This window comes from Carassius gibelio, chromosome A25, assembly GCF_023724105.1.
Source record: "Carassius gibelio isolate Cgi1373 ecotype wild population from Czech Republic chromosome A25, carGib1.2-hapl.c, whole genome shotgun sequence".
In the NCBI taxonomy this organism is placed as follows: Eukaryota; Metazoa; Chordata; class Actinopteri; order Cypriniformes; family Cyprinidae; genus Carassius; species Carassius gibelio.
In genome coordinates, this window is record NC_068395.1 from 5,518,036 (window position 1) to 5,542,388 (window position 24,353).

Consider the following 24,353-nt stretch of genomic DNA (forward strand, 5'->3'; position numbering starts at 1 on the left):
ACTGATGTCACATGGACTATTTTGTTAATGGTTTTGGTACCTCTCAGTGCCTTGACTGTGGTAGTTCCATTGCTGTCTATGGAGGGTCATCCATAGCTATTATATTTCATCAAAAATATATTAACTTGTGTTCCAAGGATGAGCATAGGTCTAACGGGTTGGGAAATAAGTAATTACAGAATTTTCATTTTGTTCTGTGAACTAAAAATTCCTTTGAGCATTAAAGTCAAGACACCCTAGGTGAATAAAAAAAAAAAAAAAAAAAAAAAAAAAAAAATTATATATATATATATATATATATATATATATATATATATATATATATATATATATATATATATATATATATATATATATATATATATATAACACATTTGATTATAACATTGATTTGATTAAATAATTGTTTACATTAAGAACTGCTAAAAATTTACTGTACTGCAGGTTTCATGTTTATATATATATTTATATATGCAAAAATGGTGTGATTGAATCAAATATGCACTCATTTGCATACACTTCCGAAAGATAATAATACTTTTTATATTATTATATCAGTCAAAAGATTTTTTACAAAGAGGATTTTGGATTTGATCACTGCAGCTTTCTGTATAGTTATCGTTTTTGGTGTGAAGCGGCCTTTAATCCTAATTTCTGCTGGTAAATAGATCTTCCTTATTTACTATGAAAAATAACAAATATGATTTACAAGATTTGTCGAGCGGAAATCTGAGAAACCAGGAAAGACAGGGAAAAGGAAAACAAATATATCCTTTAAAGGTTTTTGACCGCTCCAAATCATCAAAGGCCATAAATAAAGTCTCCCTCCATGCCTTCCCTATGTTAAGTGAGATATTAATCGATTAAAACAACGAGAAATTAATCATCTTTGCTCTTGCCCGCCAACGGACTGGACTGGTTTAGAATCTATTTCCTCTTTGTGTCTGCTGGGTCGTGTTAATTACAGCCGTGCCATGACAACTAAGAGTGACGTTTCAATGGCGGCCGCGTGGTTATTGCGGCTTTCAACTCGTAAGTGGCCACTGTGTATTAATTACAAGGCTCATTACTGGTTTGCTCACATGGGGGTCATGGTATCGACTGCACTTAGGAATACAAAGCAGCCTGCGGTATACTGTACGTCCACAGATTGCATTTTTTTTGCTTTGTAAGATATGTATTGTACTTTTATTCTTTATCAGAAATGAATGTACCTAGATCATAGTAGAGCATTAGCAAAAGAAAAACAACTCTAAATGAGATTATGGTAAAATGTTTATTGGCTCACGTCCCACAATGCTTTGGCAAGAGTATATCCTTGGCAACAGGATGTGTCTCTAAGCGCAGAGCACAGTGACAATTGAAGAATTAGGAAAATACGACTGCTTAGATTTCTGACAATGAAAAATCCGTGTTTATCAAATAAACAACAAAAAATAACTCTCGGGTTGTGTATATGCACGCGTTTAAATGTGCAAACTGTAAATGACTCGGAATAATGAGTGCAAAAATATGAGCGTCACGATTAGCAAATTATAAAGGCTTTGAGACGTACTATAATTAAAGGTCTGGGAGTTTTTTTTTTCCTGCAGTAATGTCTTTAATGCAGGGAATGATAAGGCTGTGTATGTTAATCAGCTACGCTTCTGTGATTCTCATTCGCAGCCAGTTCCTCACAGAGGAGGAAGCTGTCTCACAGGCTCCAGTGATGTGTGGCAAATATCCCTCCCCTTGCTGGTTCGCTCTTTCCCTCCCGCCTCTGCCCTTCAGGAGGTGTAAGCAATACGCCAGTTCTGCGGCGGTCAAACAACACTCCTCTTGTTCCGTGAGATGCAGCTCAGGGTACTACTGGGCCGCTTGCTAGCGCTCCCCATGCGTGGGCAGGAACTGCTCCCTATGGCCATACTGAGCTGCTCGCCTGGCTAACTCGGCTCACTTTAGTGTTAGCGCATAACATCCCTGCCAGGAAAAGTCAGCCAGGGATGAAGGTAATGAAGGTATGATCATCCGTAATAGACAAAGACAGAGAGGAGAGAGACAGAATAATGTTTGGAGAGTTTGAAACAGTCAAATAAGATGCTAACGTATCTTAGCTGCAATGCTAACAGCCTTCTGCTACTGTGTAAGATCCTTTACTCCACAGTCAAGTGATAGAAAACAGCTTACTATTCATGAAAACATGCTAACGTCTTTTAAATTAAATGTCAGAGAACTAAAAGGGTGAAATTAAACATTCATCTTAGTTAGCCTTCTATTAGAAAGCTAAGAGCTTAGTTTATTAGCTCTGCATAGCGCTAACTGTTTCAGACTGGTTAACGCTTTTTGATTAGCTAGAATAATATACGTCTAACAATAGCAGGCTACTATTTTCAATCAGGCATTGAAGAGAATAGGACACAGCATACTAGTAAAAAAGGTTGATTTGAAGCAAAAACATTTAAAATACCAACAAAAAGGCAAAAAGACTATGTACATAACGACTTTATTGAGAAACAATGACAATCCCATGAAACACCGTCAATGACATAATCGAACTTAAAAATGTACGTACTGATTTAAACCACTGATTTATAGATGTTGATTATAGATATAGAAAGAATATCAAGTTCATTGAAAAAAAATATATATATATATATATATATATATATATATATATATATATATATATATATATATATATATATATACAAATTTGTAAGAGAGCATAAAGACACTCGATTACATCATTCAAAGGACGGAAGTAGGTGGTCTTCTTTAGGCACGATTTGCTTGCTTTGATTCTTTGACTGGTGGAGTTTTTGTTTTTTTTGAGGAATCTTAATATATATATCAAGCTCACAGCAGGTCTATTTTTAAAGGTTTATCTTTAAAAGGTTTTCATATAAGTTACATGGGATTTTCAGAATCCAACTTCAACTGCACTCTTTATTTCTACCATTAGTACCATTCTAAAGTAGTGTGGTATCCTATTGTGAAATTAGATAAAATGCTTTTGTAACATAAAACTGTGCTATATAAGTTTTATTTTCAACCTGAAAGCATAAATCTAGGCTATGCCATGCTGTTTTCAAAGCACAATGCAAAACTGTGATATTCATTCACTGACTCTCTTTAATCAGCAGCAGCGCTAAATCCGAAAGCGCTTATACTTACTTGCCGGCAACCTGCCAAAATACAAGTTTTTTTTTTTTTTTATATGATTTTGAATATGATGAATATGATGAAAACGCTTTTATTTGTTTATTTATTTTTAGATGGTTTTATCCAAAGCAGCTTAAAATTGGGGAAAACATAAAGCGATTCTTCTTAAAGAGGCAAACAAAGAAAGTAGTAGTAAATGTTAGCATTTTATTTTTAAGTTTACTACAAATGTATTTGTATTTAATACTAGGACTGCCTTTTATTTTTAATAATATTATCACACACTGTTATTTAGTTTATTTACTATTATTTTATTTTAAAAAACAACTAAATAAATAAAGTGCAATAATATTATAACTATTATTAATTCATTTTTATATATATAGTTATATATTAAATGGGTCACGCTATATGCAGTGTGAGGACCAAACCAAATCTCCAGGTTTTCTTATGAAACCCAGGCTGAAAAATTATGTGCACCCCTGTATATATATATAAAAACCAAAAGACATTCGCTTGTTAAGTCTGACGTCACATGCCACTGCTTCGGGGTCCAAACGCTCTATCAGATACCACAAGAAAACAACAAAAGGTGCTAATATACACTAGAAATGTGATATACTGTAATACTACCGAAAAAAGTTATAATCCTAACCTTTAACTGCATACCGAAGTCCCAGATAACCAGACAATGAAAATATAAATATAAATAAATAAATATAAAAATTATTTGTGTTTGGGACGCTGTGAGCACAGAGACTGTAGTGTACACCGTAAGTTTGAAAGCGTTTAGCTTAAAAGATTAATATGAATAAACAGTGGTCATAAGCGGCTGCTGAGGTCGTTTTCTCAAGTGAAGCAAGTTGAGGCTTGGACCCGGAAACAGCGCTTCTTATGTCATCACTTAACAAACGAATACACTATCTTTGTTATGAAAAACTATCCTTGTACTTACTACATGTGCAGTACACACTTTATACAGCCTAGATTGTCTTTTAAAAATGTGAAAATTATTTAGAGTTAAACAGTAGTATGCTTCATTACATGTCACATTACGTTAAATGTGAGTGGCATACAGTTATAAAATTGGAAATGAACACTGTTATTTCCCATTTTTAATTTAATTTAATTTAGATTACGGATTTAATTCTAGTTCGTTCATTATACAGGTCGAGTGAGTGCACTGCACAGTGTACTCTGTTGTATACTACAGTGTATCCATACAGAAAAGTGCGCTGAATAGGCAACCATGGCAGAAATAGTAACAGCAGGATGTAACGATGCTAATCTGAATGCTGACATATTCATTGTTTTTGTTTAGTGAATATGTTTGTGCTCGAGAGTTTGGGAAATTGAAATCGATTGCAATGATTGAACTTCTATTCATCTGAATAGCCTCTCCCGGACTGCTTCCCGCCATCTTTTCCGAGGTGGAAAGACGAGACTGCAGATGCATGTAAATCAGTCTGCGGGGCTTCGTTGAGATCGGAATGAGAACTGGCAGGGTGGTGACAAAAATGCCAACGCAATCTGAAAGGGCACCGATGAAAGACAACACAATTAGAGACTGGAGGGGGGAAGAATTGGAAATGAGGAGGATTGGAATCACATAGTGGTAATTAATGCATATTAAAATCAATAGCATGTTTGTTTCAATGAACAGCTGATGAGAGATGATGTCATTAAACGAGTGCTCATCAAAGTGAAAGAGTGTCGAGGAAATAGATATGTGATTGGAATTTTGACCACCTTTCCATCTCACTAGATGTTTTATATGCATTAACAGATACATAAGTATATATTTATATATATATATATATATATATATATATATATATATATATATATATATATATATATATATATATATATATATATATATATATATATACGTACATCTATATATTACTTATTTCAAATAATGGAGTATTCAAGTCCTTCAACCTCATAGGAGAACCTGCAAGCCCTAGACATTTGAATGGATTTGAAGCAAGGTAGCTTGACTTTGTTCTGCCAGGTATTGCTGGCAGGGAATTTAGGTGTCTGGTTCCTACATCATGGCCTTCAGCGCAAATTTACTCTGACAAAGGAAACCTAAGTGACTCCAAAAAGTCTGTAGCTTCTTCACCTTCTGCAAGTGAGATTATATGCCACAATCATTACATGGATGAGGAAGCCAGGCTAAATACTGACTCTAGGCATTCATTCCCAGGAGACCACATCTAGAGGTTCTTTCTAGAGTATGAACGCGTCAGAATGTCAGCAGTGTCAGAGAAGATGTGCTATTGGATGCCACTTTGGTTTATATCTGTTTGGAGATGTATGTGCCTATTGCAATTGGAAGCTACTAAGAGAGACCTGCAGATCAGGTTTGCGTTCATGTAAAAAGTGATGTTATTCAAATCCGAATAGCTATAAAAGCTCAGATTCCAACACCTAGTGAGCTGCCATTAGTCATTATTCATTTAGCTGACGCTTTTATCCAAAGCGACTTACAATTGCTATATATGTCAGAGGTCACAAGCCTCTGGAGCAACTAGGGGTTAGGTGTCTTGCTCAGGGACACATTGGTGTCTCACAGTGGATTCGAACCCGGGTCTCTTACAACAAAGGCATGTGCATAGGCAGTACATGTACATATGCAGCTAAATAATAGCAAAGTGACTCTACCTAGGCGGCAAAACTGACACATAAGCATTCTGCATGGCCGATTTGACTGAAAGGAATCCAATACAGCTTTATGGTAATGCTAGAAAATGATAAGAATGAAAATATAGCAATAATAATCCTAAAAACAATCCTTATATATTGTATTGTATATTATGTATATTTTAAGTTTTGGGTCACTTCCTGTTTGTTGAGAATTTTAAATGTAATGCTGTCTCTTTTGTGCTGCAGAGTGCAATCTGCCATTTCACAGTGCCATTAACAGAAAGTAAGCCACAGAATATATTAAGTGAGATGAGATGCAATGGTCTATTTGACATTTACTGTTAATGTAACATATTTCCTCCATTGCAATTAGGACTGATGCTCTGGGCACAGCAACAGCCCGTGTCTACTGAAGGTTCTGCATTTACAAATATTCTATTTTCTGATTCATAAGTCTGTAAACAGATTCTGCTTTTTGCTCATACTTTTTTAGTTTTTTTTTTCTCTTCCTCTAAAGTGTTCAAAATATTTTCTTGTTTCCAGTCAGTTTCACAATGTCCAAGATTAGATATCTATTTTTTGTCTCTCATATGCTTGTCATCACAATGTAATAATAATAAATAAATAAAAACACACACACTATATATATATATATATATATATATATATATATATATATATATATATATATATATATATATATATATATAAAATATAAAAATATTGTATGCAAATCATTTTAATTTAATTCATTCAATTTAATGGTTAATAAAAACACATTTTGATTTTTTCAAGTGGCTTGTTTCTAATTATGTATATTGTATGGCATTAGTCTACCCAGTTCAAAAGTCCAGCACGAGCCACCGATAACCGATAATCTGAATATATGATAATTTAGCCTTTTGCTTTATGTTTGGCTCCTGAGCTATTCCTTAAACTTCTGACAGTGTGAAAATTTCTCATTTAATCTCAGTGCCCTAAAAATGGGAGTCACATTCAAAGCAGCGAGATGAACAATCATGTTCAAATCAACTTAATCTAGTCGGGTGAAAGGGGAGCTCTGTATATTCAGTGTCACCTCATTCATCCTCTTGTTGAGGGCTAAGTGAAGACATACATTTTAATTCATTTAGGGCCCTCAGCTTGCAAATTGAGCCCTTTGTCATCTAGGCCAAATCTACAGAGAGGCCTCAGTCTGTCAAGAAAAGACAAGATTCAGATTGAGGATCTTCTGTAGAAGCACACATGGATCTGAAGCATATAATTGAGCCAACCAGCTTGAATGAATCAGAACTGTGGATAAAAGTCTGAATTCACACTCAAACTTTTAGGGAATAGTTCATTAAAAAAAAAAAAAAAAAAAATCATTATAATCATTCAATTTAAATTTTATATGGTTGTGAATCCTCATCATCAAAATTATTTTTGCAAAACAAGAATATGATCATTTGTGTTTCTTAACATCACCAATGTACATTTACAATGCCTAATAAATGGTCAACAAAGCTAAAAAATGTTTAATATACTTTCTTTCTATTTATGTTTTAAACCTTGTTCTTAATTAACACTTGGTATGACTAAGCTAATGATTGTAAATAAACAATTTAATTAACGTCTTTCAAAGCACTAAAGCAGCTGGATACAGTATATCAGTATAACTTTTCAAAAGTCATTAAAAATGAGTAATTATGCATGCAATTAAGGATCTAGCATAGGCCACCAATTGACAAAGGGTTCATTTGTGTTTTGTGGACATCTGATGAGTAATCAATGAGATAAATACAGGTTCAGACTGCCTCCGTGTCACACGATCCTTCAGAAATCATGCTGATTTGATGCTCAATAATAAATATAAATAAATATGATATTTCATAATTTTAATGAATACAAATATTAATTTATTACCCCAAACTATAGAACAGAACTGTAACATGGTTTCCAAAAATATATTTAGCAAAAACTTTCCTTTTAATATTGATAATATTTATATATGTAATATGATTCTGAAGGATCATGTGACACTAAAGAATGGAGTAATGGTTGCTGGAAAATGTTGCTTTGCTATCACTGTAATAAATGACATTTTAAAATACAATACGTTTGAAAAAATATTTCACAATATTACTGTTTTTATCATATTTTTGATCAAGTAAATGTAGTCTTTGTGAGACACATAGGGGACTTCTTTCAAAAAAGCATTATACATTCCTACTAACTTAAGTTTTGACTAGTAGTGTACTTCACTCAAGCATTTATAAAAGCCAGAGCACTCTTACCCGGTAGTAGTCAGTGCTGTAGATGTCTCTTGACATTCCAAAGTCTCCGATTTTCACCAGCAGCCCGTTGCCCACCAGACAGTTGCGTGTGGCCAGGTCACGATGCACAAAGTGCTGAGATGCCAGGTAGACCATCCCTAATGCGATCTGACTGGCTATGTGCAGCATCTGAGACATACCCAGTTCCCCATTGGTCTGCAGCGGCTGTCCATCAACCAGGATCATTGCATCTGGACCGTGAGCTCTGCAAGTATAAAATAAGGATTACAATTCTGTCACTTAAAAAAAAAAAGTAATTTTGCAGTGCATTATATAAGAATTAAACCAAACTAAAAGCTTTTATAAATACATATTAAAAAACAAAACAAATCAATATGAAATTAGAATGAGCCAATGCCGCCATAATATGTCAGTGGAACATACATTAATGTTACCATTAGATTACATTCTTCTTCAATGGAAATATGTGCTGTATTATTCAGTATGCCTGCCAGGTTCTCTGCCCTTTCACAAATGTTTCACCTTATAGTGTCATTAAGTATGAAGTAGTTTTGACAAAAACTGTTATCCCCATAATCCTGCTAGCTCGAAAGAAAATGCAATTTCTGCTTTTTCGACAGGACTCTGTCAGAAACCATGTACACCTTTGTTTCACTTCCTTTTGGTTGTACAATACCTCTGAGGAAGGTTGTAACCTTTCAGTCACAGTCAGATGGGCCCTGCTGACATCACAACGCTGAATTTTACATCACAACCACAAGAAAATGACAAGCATGTAAAATGGTTTATGCAACATTCTAATGCAGAGCTTCCCAACTATTTTAGTTCCAAAAAAAAAAAAACAAGAACCTTAAATTGACCTATAAAGACACTGAAATTTATACCGGCAATATATACTATTCTGTTCATAAGTTTACACACGTCTTGCAGAATATACAAAATGAATAATTTTAACAAAATGAGAAGGAAAATTGCAGGGGTAGGCCTATATAAACTTAAGAGTAGACCCAAAGGATCAACTACCCATATACTGTGTCACATACTTGTGTTCCCATTCAGAACATTTATTCAAAATTGTATATATTATAAAATTAATTGGGCTCTCTGTTTATAATCATAACCCACCACAATTCCATCACAAACCTCAGGCTGAGGAATGCTGGTCTTGTAAAATTATGAAATTCCCAAAGCATCACATCGGAATTCAGCGGTTCTATAATTATGTTACACAAGGGACCCTATTTTAATGAAGGTGCATTCAGGGCGTGTCCGAATCTAATTTTGCTAGTTTAATGACAGGAAAACGTTCCGCACACCCTGGCGCATGGTCTAAATGGGTCGTCCCGATCCTCTTAATGAGAAATGAATGTTTTTTGGCCATAACATGCAATAAACCAATCAAAGTCTAATCTCTCATCCCCTTTAAAAGCCAGTTGTGCTCAGGCCATGATGGATTCACTATTTACATGGCGGAATAGAATTTTTAATTTTTAAAAATGTTTGGGTGGTGCTGCGTATCCCTGTGTGTGTAATAAGCAAAATGTACGTGTGTTGTACACCCACTTATTGGCGCATATTACTAACACGCTCTTTAAATAACATAGAAAAAATATTGTGCCAGACTTTAGACCAGGTTTGAGTTGGTCTATGGCGCAGTCTATTTTCAGTTCCTTAAAATAGCAATGCGTCAACAATGCCCCTGAACACACATTTGCTATTTAAACAACGCAGAGCAGGACGGTAAAATGAGAACTGCGTCGGGCTGAAACTAGCAAAAGCAATTATGCTGCGCCTTGTGCCAGGTGTATGATAGGGCCCTTGCTCTGTGACCTCAATCAATAACAACTGATTACATTTTTTATTTTTGATCATTACACAAGCAATGCACAAAGATTACTGCATCATAACAGCCACAAACCTGAGGAACTTGTTGAGGTCTCCGTGTTTCATGTACTCAAAGACCATGATAAGCGGGTCTCCGTCTACACAGACGCCATAGAACTTCACTATGTGCTCGTGCTGAAGGTTGGTCAGCAGCTCGGCCTCCCGCTGGAAGTCTTTCCTCGCCGCAAGGGTGGGATCCTTCAGGGTCTGTGTAGATGTACATAAGATGGTCATAAGACATCATTAGAATACAACAGATGGTCAGTTTATCATCTGATAATCACAATAATAGCCAGATACTAAAGCATTTTGGGTGAAACCAAATTTATTTTGGGGGAAAGTTCAATTAAAATCCACATTTCAAAAACAAATCATTAATATGATTGGATATATTGTGTATGTCCATGAATTAAATGTGAATTGCTATTATTTTTTTATACTCTTGGTACAAGTAAATTAATTAAGGGAGCTTAAATGAGTCAGTTGGTAATAAATAATTCAAGTGAACAATTAATCAGGTTAATGAGACTAACCGCTCCAACTAATCTGGATCTAAACGGTTCCGTCTCTAATGGTTTATGAATCCTAAACATACAATATGCCACAAACCAATGGAGCATGCAGAGTTATTTTTGACAAAATATTTAAATGCATAATCAAAATGTAGATGAGTTGACACAAATATTATTATTGCACAGTGCTTTAAATTCTATCAGGGAAATATCCATAACAAAATGTAAATATCCAGATCCGTTGACATAGCTTTTAATGCATAATCAAAACGTAGATGAATTGACACAAATACTGCACAGATATTGTAGATCCAAAGTGCTTTTTCATGTAACATTGTTTTTTTTTTTTTAATAACAATTCATATATTTTTCAAAATTTTCAAAGCACATATTCATGGACTTAACCTCAGGGTGCCAAGGAAGATGCACAAATGACTAGTATGGCATCTCTGATTTGTTTGTGCCTGTCTTTGTCTTTTCTGAAAGATTAAAGAGTTGCCTGTACACATCCGTCTTTTAGTCATCTTATATCCCGTCATTCACGGAAACAAAAAACAACACCCCTCTGCAGCCTTGGCCATGATATGTCAATTGGTTTCCCAGTCCCTCTAGCAGCCAGACTTGCATCGCAGTGTGTTTGTGAGGAATCGCTCCTTCAATTATGTTATAATTGCGTTTCGCCCTCAGAGCTCACAGTTTAATTTTAATTAGAGCTACTGTGGGTTAATCCATATCAGGAATTGCAAAGAGGCTCATGCTCTGGAGATGGATGAGGGAACCAATTCGCAGATGGCAAGGTATCTCTCCCTATCCATAATGCTTTATTACCCCTGTGTTGTGGAATTGGCCACCTGCACAGGTTAAAGAGAGAAGAGAGGACGAATCCTGCACCACCTGGGGGGCTGTCACTTGTAATAAGGGTCTGGAGGTCTTGGGCATCAGGTGGAGATGGGGGAGAGCAAGGGTACAAGAGAGAGGATGGCAGCTCTTTGGCCAAAATACAAGGAAAAACTTGACCTCTTTGAATTCGAGTTGGATGGCTTTCAAACAACAGCTGCTGTGATAGAGCTCCATGAAGCAGACAAAGCCAAGCAGCTTCCCAAAGGAACATTTTATTGCTCAGAGGTTGCTCTTTCCAAGCTGAGGAGACACATTTAGGTTTAATTTAGGTGTCAACTATGCCTCAGACCAGATGTTTCTCCTAGGGTTTCTTAGGTGAAATAAAAATAGATGAATCTACACCATTGTTTAAAGACAGTGTAAGTATAGAGCTATAACATTAAATGGCTTGCAGCTCAAACTTATTTCTTAGGTTCCTCCAAGAACAGAACTTTATTTATTGAGATCTCTGATGTCTAATATTTAATATATTAAAACGTCCCCAATCGAAAGGCAAAGACATCTTTAGGAAATTATTTTAAGATTTTTGTTGCCATGTAAAGAACTTTATTTCATACATTCACAACAGAATACTATATGTTTGAATCCATACTTCAACAAGTCAGCATCTGTGAAACGTTGACATTTCTAAACTGACAGCCAAACTGACACACTTTAATAGTCTTCAATAGAGCACCTCGGTTCACTGGACGCTGAGTTCCTTGACCTTGGTGAATAGTCCCATGTGGTAAACCATGTTAAAGCATTATCCAGGAACCGTCTGCCCACAATGGTGACTCATTCCTCTCTGTCTATGTCATAAAGACTAAACCACAGAATTGCAATATCTGAATACACTCCAAAACCTTATATCAATGCCAAATATTAAATGCTACAGTAGCTGATCTCTCCTCGGAGCACAGCAGAGCTCTTTCCCTCATTGATCTTAGTCAACAGATCCTCCACCACCAAGACGTCTGGCGATCATTCCCCCAAAGAAAGCCCTCTTTGGTGGGCACAGGGGGATCAACTTTATTTGTCATTCGAAGGGGGCTTGACCTTTGGAATGAGTCCCGTGTAACTGGAGAGCACCACAGCCCTGCTGGAATGGAGGGATCATCTCTTACCTTGACAGCCACCAGCATCTTGTCCTTAGTGGGGCTAAGGTTGTAGCACTCTGCCAGGAATACCTTCCCAAAGGCCCCTTCGCCCAGTTCCCTCTTGAGCACGATGTCTCTGCGCTTAATGTGCTGTACATCTGGAGGGGGAGAGAGAGAGAGAGAGAGAGAGAGAGAGAGAGAGAGAGAGAGAGAGAGAGAGATTAAGTGGATTGTGCAACAGTCTTCCCGCTGCCAGTGCTGCAAAACAGAGATTGAGAAACGTGCATTTCATGAGTCGGATTGCTGTCACTCAGGCTGATCAGGTAAGTTGAAGGAACATGGCACAAAAAACTGTGCAACGAAAAATGTGCATGAAATCAAAAATTTAAATAAACTAGAAGAAATTTAGAGGCAATATGATTTTTTAACCTATTTACAGTACTTAATTTGCATGACATATCAATAATAATAATAATAATAGCTATTATTATAATTATAATTATTATTATTATTTTAAAAATAATAAAACATTTTTAACAATTCACACAAAAATGTGTTAGTCATAAATAATAATACCCCCCCCCCCCAAATAATTCAATTTGTAAAAGAAAGTTTGTAAAAGAAAACAAATATAATAATAATAAAAACGTATTTTGTTATTATTTAGCAAAAATGCATTAATGTTAGAAATGTTAATAAATATTATGTATTTATTTAATATTTAATATTATATAATTAATATTTCAGTCAAGTAAAAAAGTCAAAAATGTTGTTGTTATTATTATTAATTCACTTTATTATATAAAAAAAAGAATGTTAGTGAATATTTGTATTTATTTACATTCCTATTCCAATCAACTAAAACCTATATTAAGTCTTAAAAGTCTCACATCAAAATGTTTTGTAAATGAGTTTATAAAAAGTAATTCAAGGTAATATCACTTTGCAAAAACACACCCCTTTGATGTAATTTGTTGATCAACATTCATGTCATCATAACTTTTATCCTAGATAGCTGCTTTGATCTCTGAATGCAGTTAATTTAACCTGACTGCTCAAACATATGCCTCACACACACACGCATAGTTTTACATCCAAATCTTCATGTGAGTGCCAGTCGGGAGCTGCAGAATGGAACGATCCAAACACAAGAGATCAGGTGGATTTGCCTCTGATACAGAGATGAATGGAACCACGCTTGGTCCACTGGGCAGGGTAATGGAGCAGCAACTAGTCTGCTGCCGGTTCAAGTCCCTGCTGAGCTTTACTGCGGCTCTGCCCTTGAGTGAGGAATGTAACCTCAAACAACCTAATAAATACTGCCACAACATTACTGACGGCAGGTGATAATCTAGAGATGATCATCTCCTGTCTGACTTTGATGTGCAGATAATCGCTGGATGTTATGAAGAAATTTGATCTATAGAAAAACATATAGTGGGTCACCACGGAAAAAAACTAAAATCAACAAAGAAAAGCTCTTCAACAGGAGGGTTGTTATGTTTTGTCTATAGTATGTTTGAGGTAAAGTGTTACATGCTGAACTCATACAGGGTGATAGCTGGTATTACTATGCAAACTATATCAGGAAGACAAAATTTTATAAAACAAAAACATCCACTTTAAATGTGTTAAGTAAATAGATACAGTTGAAAGCTTCTATTCAGCAAGAAACAGACACTTGGAAAACTGGCAATAACACAAAAGTATTCATCATTCATGAAACACAAGCACGACAAAACGTTAACAAATACATTCAAGAATTGAATGTCAAATGAATGTAGTTATTTTAATTCATACAGAAACATTTTCATGAATGTTTTTTCCAAATAATTCAAAATAAACACACACACACACACACACACTAACATATATATATGTGTGTGTGTGTGTGTGTGTGTGTGTGTGTGTGTGTGTGTGTGTGTGTGTGTGTGTGTGTATATATATATATATATATATATATATATATATATATATATATATATATATATATATATATATATATATATATATATATATATATGTTATACAGTATTTATTCAATTATATATTTGTATGTTTTATTTTTACAAATGTATATTTTCCATTCAAGTAAAATACTCACATTTAGGATATATAAATATCATATTTATAAAACAATCTTAACTGCTCCTATAATAGTTTTTATTGTATTTTCCAATCTAAAAAAAATACAATAAAAAATAAGATAAATGTATTTTAAATGCTATGTCACTTTGCTCTTACATCATTATTAATAAATAAAATGCATGCACTTAATTATTATTATCAAAGCACAACTTACAGTGATGTAAGGCGGCCTGAGCAGGACTTTAATCTCTGTACCTTCAAACTGCTTCCATTCCCAGCTCTCAGTCTGCTGCGAGGCAGCGAGCTCCATATGGCCGACCACGACAGCATCTGCTATTTACTCCAAACAGGAGTTTTGGATAAGCCACCGTCCAACATCAACACTTGCTGCCCAAAGTTACGAGTCATTCTACTATTTCCCCCCATCACAAAGGCGAATTCTCAAAGGAGGAAAAAAGCTAATATTGATAAATAGACAACACTCAAGGATAGCCTTTTGTATTAGCTGGCAAACGCCCCATTCATCGTCAAAGCAGAGGCTCTAATCAGCAGAAAAATATTAGGGACAATTTCATTTAGGGCTGCTGAGGCAATTCCACATTATGGCAGGCGTCCAACAACGATGGTAAATATTTCAGCACACTCAATTGTACGAGTCTCCCATCACAGAAGTTTTTTTTTTTTTTTTTTTTTTAAAGGCACCGGTGGAGATTAAGACAAAGGATGGCGAACACATGCATTACTTCCAAACTAATTAAAAAGCATTTATTTAATCAGGACAGAAAAAGACGACGAGAGAGAGAGCCTGAGACAAAGATGGAGAGAGAGAGAACAGCCTTTTGTTTTCTCCGTCTCCTATTCTCCATTTTCTAGTGAGTGATAGGTTCACAATTAGCAGGACGGGCGCGTTGGAAACACTTTCAGCTTGCAGTGCAATTAAGAAAGTTACAAATTGCACGGGCTAATTGTTTTATTACGCCAACTGTTGTGTTGCATTCACCTCACAGGTTGCGTTGTGAGAGGGCACTCAGGAGAAGAGGTTACCCACACTAGACGTCGTCTGTCTAAACATAGTGAGCAGCTGGGAATACAGGACTTATACAGTCCTCATTAAGCCGTTTTTACCCCCACCACTCTCCCGCAGATGTTTACTCCGTTTACTCGCTGAAAATGACACAAGGATCCAAACCGAAGCTGATTCGGGGTTCAAATGCATGTAAATCGTTGCAAGAAAAAACAAAACCAAAAAAAAAGAAATGGAAAAAACAGGATTAGGCCGGACTTTTCCCCCAGCAATTTCCTTCCTCGCTAGAAAGCTACGCTAAATGAACCTGAAAGAGCACCTGTTTATTTCCAGTCAGCCACAAAGTCATTTCCTACTGTATGATGCCTTAATGCACTCACGACTCTTTTGTAAACGACTCCTTTGAAAGTGCTACAGTCTCTGAAGTCTGAGAAACAATGGAGTAAACAAAAGCGGGAAATGGAATATTCCTGGAGCACTGATGCTGAAAACTTGAAGCTTTAATAGCTCAATAGTTCATCCAGAAATCAAGATTTGGTGAAAAACGTACTCACTCTTAAGCCATCCAAGATGACGATGAGTTTGTTTCTTCATGGGAAAACTGATTTTTCATCCCTTGCTCACCATTGGATCCCTTCCTTACTTGTGGATTATTGTGATGTTTTTATCAGCTGTTTGGGCTCTCATTCTGACGGCACCCATTCTCTGCAGAGGTGAGCAGGTGATGTAATGCTAAATTTCTCCAAACCTGTTCCTATAAAGAAACAAACTAATCTATGTCTTGGAATCTTTAGCAAATGTAATTTTTTTTGGGTGAACCATTCCTTTAAGAATCATTTTGTAATTGTGTCTCACAACTATTGAAATTCAAAACAAATCACAAGGCACCAAATGATCCCATTCCTAATTCCTGCAGGACTATTTCAGTTTAAGATAACATCTCTTTTTTAAGTAAAAATTGGCATTAGACTATCAAGTGAAATCTTATTGCTAATAGTCAATCTTTTCAGACACTGAATTTCTATACTACATGACAAAACAAATGAAACCACAGAAATGGAATAAATGAAATCCCGTCTGCTAAAACCCCGTCTGGATTAGGTATCAGAACTGTATAAGAACAGATGTATTTTTCAGTTTTATCTGATTGGGGACTGTACTATAATAAGCTAAGGGGCTTTATCCTGTAACCTTGCTTTTCTTCTCTTGACGGACTCTCATGCATATCTACTCTATCACTTCCTGCTTGGCAGTAAACTTGACATCAACAACCTCAGAAATAAATATTATTTCACATCCAAATTTAAAAAAAGAAAGATAGGAAATTATATTTAGCATGAAGAAACACATCAACATCAACATTAAGAACTTATTGATAAATGTTTTTGTAATGTGACAATTTCATGAGAATTAAACACATTTTAGTTCACTGTAATGCAAAATAGTTTGTTTAAAAAAAAAATCTTAATATACATTCAATTGTAGGACTCTTTGTTATATTTAAAATTGTATTTCCTCAATTAAGAATCTAAATTAATCTTGTGTGTGTGTATGTATGTATGTATGTATGTATGTATGTATGTATGTATATATATATATATATATATATATATATATATATATATATTACACATTTATATACATATGTATTACCCAAAATTTTTATTTCAGAGTTTAAATTTTTGTGAGTCCATTACTTTTGAATGAAAAATAATTGTCTAACTGATTAATTGACCGATTAAAAACAAACATGGAAGCCAAGAAAGTAAAACGTGCATCAAGAGATATTGTTTGCTAGTGTTTTACAGCCTAATTAAAAATAACTTGCACTTTGAGAGCAAAACACCCACACTAAATAGAGTTCCATGTGACAAGGCCACATGTTGTGTTTGCAAAGCTGCCCAAGTGTTACTTTTTCACAGTCTTGATTAAATGAGCACACGTGCTATACAAGCGCCCTCAAGATACTATTAATAAAGCATGGGGGTGTGCATCCATTTGCAGGCAAGGTTAATGCAAGCCTGTCTGCTGCGGCATCCCTAGTTGCGTGTTTACATCTTCTGCTTACTATCGGGACCGGCTGTCAGAAGCAGCCCCGCAAGGACTGTTGGAGGGGACCGTGGGACGTGTTCCTGTCAGTAAATGCACACACACACCTTCTTTCTGTCTGTCAGAAGACAGACTGCAGCACATAGACCCACCCACTTGACAACCATGTGTCCTACATACACAAGACTGTGCCATTTCCTTACTCTCCTCCCACAAGAACGCATAACAAAGCATCTCCAGCACACGGTTTAGGCCTGTTGAGAAATGATGTCTCAACAGACTCAGTCCAGGTAGTTTTATGTAAGGCCTGCTTTTTTCTATTGCAGAATCATGTAATTTTCCTCCTTTTTATCTCCTTAGCTCTACATTTCCCTCTGGTCGGGAAAAAGCATGCTTTAGAGCATCTAAAAAAGCAGATACATGTAGGTGAGAAAATATGGCTCGTGGGGGACGGAACCCAGTCAACAGCAGGTGAAATACATGCTCCATGTGGTTATTCACTGGTGAGATATCAGTTTATTTAGCGTTCTTTGTATGCATTACTTTATAAATATCTCTCCCCAGGTCTTTCCTACAGGGGCATTTCAGACAGAGCCTAACGACATATCCAAACACACTATTTCAAAGGCCTACATGTGAACTGCACAAAAACATGACTGCGAGATGAATCACCTGCTTCTGCTGCTCTCACAAGCAAACAAGAGAAGGAAACACTTTACTCGAAATCTTGTCCATAATATGGTTTATAACGGCATTCTATCTGTATGCACTCTACTATTAATTATATTAATTATAATTTTGAATATTATTATTACATTATTTACTATATGTTGCATTTACATATAATTACTGGATAACGGCTTCAAGTAAAACATTACTGAAAACATATATATATATATATATATATATATATATATATAATATATATCTTTCTATCTGAAAGAAAACCCTTGCTACTGATGAATTTGTGTAAAACTATCATAAATTTTAAGATTGGGAGGTGTGGTTGTAAAATAAATAAATATATATAAGAGTAAGCATTCATGACCATGTATGATTCCTGAACGACAAAAACATGGTAAGCAAACATGACAATCATGTGAATAACGAATGAAGCCAAACCAACAGGCACTGGCGCAGTGTTAATTTCGTTAACGAACATTTTTTATGTGACTAAGATGAGACGAGACGTTGACGAGCTAAAAATAATATCTGATGACGAAATTATGACGAAATTTATGCCGCGTTTCCGTTAACTAGACGTGACTGGACTATAATATTATTCGAGGACTATCGGACATTCAAAATGCATCCTAACACTTCTGTTAAAGGGATAGTTCACCCAAAAATGAAAATTGTCATAATTTATTCAAGATTTTCCAAATTCAATCCTTGATCCAAATTTCTAATAAGCTTAATAGTTAACTATTATTATTTATCTATTATTAAATTATTATTTTAATTTGAAAACTACATATAAAATAGCTACCAAAATCAATTTTGGTGACTACAGTTTGGCTAAAATTATTGACTAAAAGTTGACAAAAATACAATAACTTTTCGTCGACTTAAACCAGACAAAAACTATGAATAGCTCAAGTGACTAAAATGTGACTAAGACTGAGATTTTGTTACACTTTGTGGTGGTGTAACGTGAGCAATGAGTGTCAATTTCCACTATGAGTTAGTTATTCATGCACTACCAGACAGTAACAAACCAGGCCAGAAAAGGCCACTTTTGGGCGTTTTTGCAACGCAGGAACTAGGTGTGTCTTTAGTACCGGACTGCCTTTTTCGAGAACCAAATTAGCTCCTACTCCAGAGCGGGGTCTAACCAGCTCCACTGGTACTAACTGTCATGTAAGTAGACATTGATTGGCCAGATGCGTTTGAAAATGGCTTCACCCTCCATGAATTAAAACGCTGAGTAACATACTGTAAACATTGGGTCAACTTATTTCACAAGTATGATGAACAGCGATACATATACGGACGCTGAAGTGCAGGAACTTACAGCAAATGTAGCATTGCCAGTTGTTGTTGAAGATTCTTAATCCTCCTTTCCATACTTTCAATCGCTTTACATACTGTATACATCGACATTTCATGTCCATTATTGTGAAATCCGCGAGACACAACAAAAATACAGCTCCGATCACAGCGTCCTCCATCCTCCATCCATTTTAACGTTATTCTTTTTTGTTAACGTTGTTGAACGCCATGCACAAATGAAATTGCTATCGACCAGCTTACGTCATGTCCTAGTACACATGGTCGATGGGAAACCCTTATATAGGAAACCCTTTAAATGGTACTGGGCAATAGTTTGCACAAAATCGTACCAGTACTTTAGTACTGTACATTTAGTTCTGGAACAAAAGCGGTGCAAAAGGCCCTAATAAGAGGAATTCAGAACATTTAAAGAAGGAAATATAATTTAGCAATGCTAGCTTCAGATGATAGTTCTTACCTCTTTAATTTAGAAGTGTTTATTGTTTGACAATTTCAGATCTACTTTGGGTGTAAACTAAACGAGCCAATGCACATTGGCATGTGATGATTGCATCCAGCTGCTGCTGATCACAGCGTGAGTATAAGTTGGCAGCCTGTGCATATTCAGGTTTTCTCTAAGCGAGATCCCAATTCGTCAGTCATCCGACGTGAAGTCGAGAGTGACCGAATGAGAGGGAACTATAAATATCTAAGCATTGATCTGTACTGTACATAAACTCAACACACCAGCACATTAAGAAGTTTTGAAATTCGCAAATCCTGCGAGTAGCAGAGATTTCTAATACTGCCTCAAAGGAGTTGACAAACAATCACACAAACCTGTTTCAAACGATCTAAAGTTTAAACCTGCAAGATTTACATTCATTATATACGTCGTCTCTTGTTGTGCATGCGTAAACATTGTACGTACACACATACACACACACAAACACAGGTCATTTAGACCCAGTGCTCTCAATTATCTTTTACCTGAAAGTGTACATTTGTGTACCACGGTCTGTGATAGGCTTTTTCCGATGAGCTCTTGAGAGATGAAAAAGCAGAAAAAGACAAGAAAGAGTCGTGTCTCTGAAAATAATGAATGCATTACCATTGAAAACACACTGGGCCAGAAATCAACAAACTTAATTCAACCAGATTTATATACAAACCAATTTGTGTACCAAACAAGGCTAATCCACAGAGCACGCGTACCATTCAATGTTTCACCCCAGGTAATTGTGATTTAGTACATTGTCTCTTGGGCAACAGACGACGATGTCGATGCATAAAAGTTACAGCGTCAAAACAGCGTCATCAGGCACATACATGTTTTATTAAGTTATTTACTGCTTTATTGGGTTAATTAATTAGGTTGCAACAGCAGTGGTCTAATGATTTTATTATGCAGCATATTGTGGGAGAACAGATGAGGAAAGGGAAGGATGATGAGGAGAAGTGATGAAGGTTATACACTTGGCAAATGTCCGTTGTGCCACTATGTTGCAATTAGAGTCTTTTAATGAATTGGCGGGGGATGCATTAGCATTTATAGTGAGGTGCAGGCTATCATCAAAGCAAACAACTAAAGAGAGAGCATGGCATGACTTAAGTTGTTTATATCACCAGATTTTTCATATTTTGTCAGGGGCAAATGTTGGATTTTGGTTTTAGGAATGTTTAGCTCCTCATTGTGTGCCATGTTTTATGTTCAGTAAAGGGATTAAAAGTCTGTCAACATTTACTCATACTCATGTCAGTTCAAAATTGTATTATTTTTTTTCATCTACAGACCACATAGGAAATATGTGTTTCAATTGCTTTTGTCCATAAAGTTAGAATAATAATAAAGTAACCACCCACCTACCTACTACTAACAATAAATTATGCATAATTACATGCAACCCTAAACTAAACCCTTATCCATATAGTAAGTGCATGTAGTTAATTAATATTAAAGTACTTAAATGTATAATTACACTGTAACAGGGACCCTGTGAAATATAGTGTAACCAAAAATAAGTAAATGAAAACACTTTGAAAAGTTAACTCGTGTTCAACAGAAGAAAGTCAGTCATAATGGTTTGGAACAACATAATGCAAAAATGCTTACATAATTTCCCATTTTGAGTGATATATACATTCTAAGAATGCAACGAAAATATATAATCATACATTTTTAGGGGTGTTAAGATGAAAGATGAAGATGGAGACTCCTTAACAGGGTCTAGACTAGGCTTTGAGGTAACTTTAACCAACTAAGCTCAATTCAACATTCCTCATGTTTGACAAACACAACTGCAGCCAACTGGATCTAGAACTGAGACCGTCATTACTGATGCGGCTTAACACATGATCTGAAAGCCTCAAACTCTCCCAGTCCGAGTAAACATTTCATGCACCAGGCCCCGAAAGGAAGAGATTAAGACATAGATGGATGAGAGGAAGGGGGCATGACATCTGGAGATGGGGTAGAGAGCTCGGATTCAAGTCAATCTTTTGATATTGATTGCATCTGGGGCAAATTCATTTCCAGCTCATGATTTAAGAGCGGCGATCGCTCTCCGGTGGGATATGGGATATACCATCCTATCAATTATGCTGAAGCGAGGCGCTTTTAAACAGAGAACCCGACGCTGTCTTAGATAGCCCTAATGGTCCTAATCATTGTACCCTTTCCTTTGATGATTTGGCATTTGGCTCTGGATGGAAAGGGGTTATGGCTTCATGGGTCAAAGAAAAAAGCATGAGAGAAGGAATGAAAGGGGGGCGAGAGGGTGGGAGGAAAAGAGGAGAAGATGAAAAGTGAGAGAGAGTACACTGAGGCAGACGGAGAGGACCATGATGACCTCATCCAGAGGATCGGGCGACTTGCATCTCATTCAGACACGGTTATAAAGATCTCATCTGTCATAGTTTGTCTGATCATTAAGCGATTTAAAACTCAGCTGCTTTCAAAGCCTCCTGCCAGCCCTCAGGACGAAGAGCTTTCTGACAGGTGGTACAGACGGCAAAGCTTAAACAGCATTTTCTCGACAGCGAAAATTCAATAAACACATTGTGCGCTCTGCGGAGAACAAATAGGCATCTTTTGGTTATCACAGATCAGCCGTTTGAACACCTCAAGAGACGCGGCTCAAATTGCTTTCCGAGGGCTTCCTGTTTTCAGGTGATGCAACGGTCTCAAAATGACATGTCAAAAAGCCTGAAACCGAAACGTTACAAGCACAGAAAACTAAAAACTGCTAAAACGGAGTCAGACTGCATCACAAAAAAAAAGAAGAAGAAGAAAAAAAAAAAGAAAAATCAGGGCTCGCAGTTAATTTTAACCAATTACATAATATTTACACAATAAATTAATCAATACCATCTAAGAAAATAAATGTATACTTTAAATATTACTTTAAATAAGTATGATTAACTTTAAGTTATTATTATTATATAATTATTGTAGTTAAATTGTTTTAGAGGGTTATCAAATTGCCGTGTCATTTTAGTATTATTTAAAAAGTAGGGGTGGTGTTAGCGCAGTGGATAAGACAAACGTCTGTGGTGTGGGAGACCCGGGTTCGAATCCGCTGTGAGGCACCAATGTGTCCCTGAGCAAGACACTCAACCCCTAGTTGCTCCAGAGGCGTGCGACCTCTGACATATATAGAAATTGTAAGTCGCTTTGGATAAAAGCGTCAGCTAAACGAATAAATTAAAATTAAATTAAAATTAAGTAGATCAAATATAAGATAATATATATAATAATATATATAATATATATATATTTTTATTTATTTAATAAAAATAATTTGTAGTTAAATTAGTATAGTTACTTTAATATTAAAAAGGCTTAATTGATTACATTGTAAGTGTTTGTATACAAATCAGCAAATTTCAACCATCCATATTAATAACTCACATCACACGTTGTTTTAAAGCATTATTTGAGAGATTTATTTATTTATTTATTTATTTATTTTTTACTTGAGAATATTTGCCACATCTTGTACCTTAAATATAACCCAAATAATCGATTGAATCAAAATCGAATTGTATCGCAAGCTTGTGAACGATGATCGAATCGAATTCTGAAATTTGTGTCAAAACCCAGCCCTAATATATATGAGAACCATTTTAAAACGTAATATATAATCGAGGTAATATGCAATAATGCAATACCTCGCAGGGCTACTAAAACGAAATTAAAGGAGAATTACAGATTTGGAGTAAACACTGTATTAAATAATAATTTATTTAATAATAGAATGATACATAGCTTTATAGCCCACATGAGATACATTGATCAGCGGAGTGAGAATGCAAATAACAGATTCTATCTGGATGACTCAGGCCTGCCGTAACTACAGTACTGTCTTTTTAAACAGCCTAGGGAAGCAGTTCAAAAGATAAAACTCAAGGCCTCTCCAAACATCATGCAAAACAATTACCATCGACTCAAATAAAAGAGCCTAGCGCACTGGAAATTTGTTCCTTCAACACTCGCATTCCATCATTCCCACTGAACTGTGCGTTCCCATTACCAAACAGGCACTCCGTTAATGTCCTGCAAGAAATCTAAAGCTATCATCTAATACCAACTGACAGATGATAAAAACACAGATTCATTAGTAGGGCAGCACTGGAGCGCCAGGAGGCAGAGTCGGGCCTGAAGGAATAATAGGACCTCGGGCAGATATGTATCTGTCATTAGGCCAGCAGAAGTGTCCAAAGTCGCACCCCCTTCAACGCTCCCTAATAAGGATTA

General features: G+C 35.8%; 1 protein-coding gene across 3 annotated transcripts in view; it reads right to left on the bottom strand.

Moving 5' to 3' along the window:
- LOC127947250 (NT-3 growth factor receptor-like) overlaps positions 1–24,353 on the bottom strand; it is a 248,372-nt gene that overhangs the window by 12,531 nt on the left and 211,488 nt on the right. For all 3 annotated transcript variants that reach the window (XM_052544244.1, XM_052544243.1, XM_052544242.1), the window contains 3 exons: positions 12,472–12,602; positions 9,988–10,160; positions 8,070–8,313 (listed from right to left, as the gene is read on the bottom strand). In XM_052544244.1, coding sequence (XP_052400204.1) covers positions 8,070–8,313; positions 9,988–10,160; positions 12,472–12,602 — 548 coding nt within the window. The remainder of the gene's footprint in view (positions 1–8,069; positions 8,314–9,987; positions 10,161–12,471; positions 12,603–24,353) is intronic.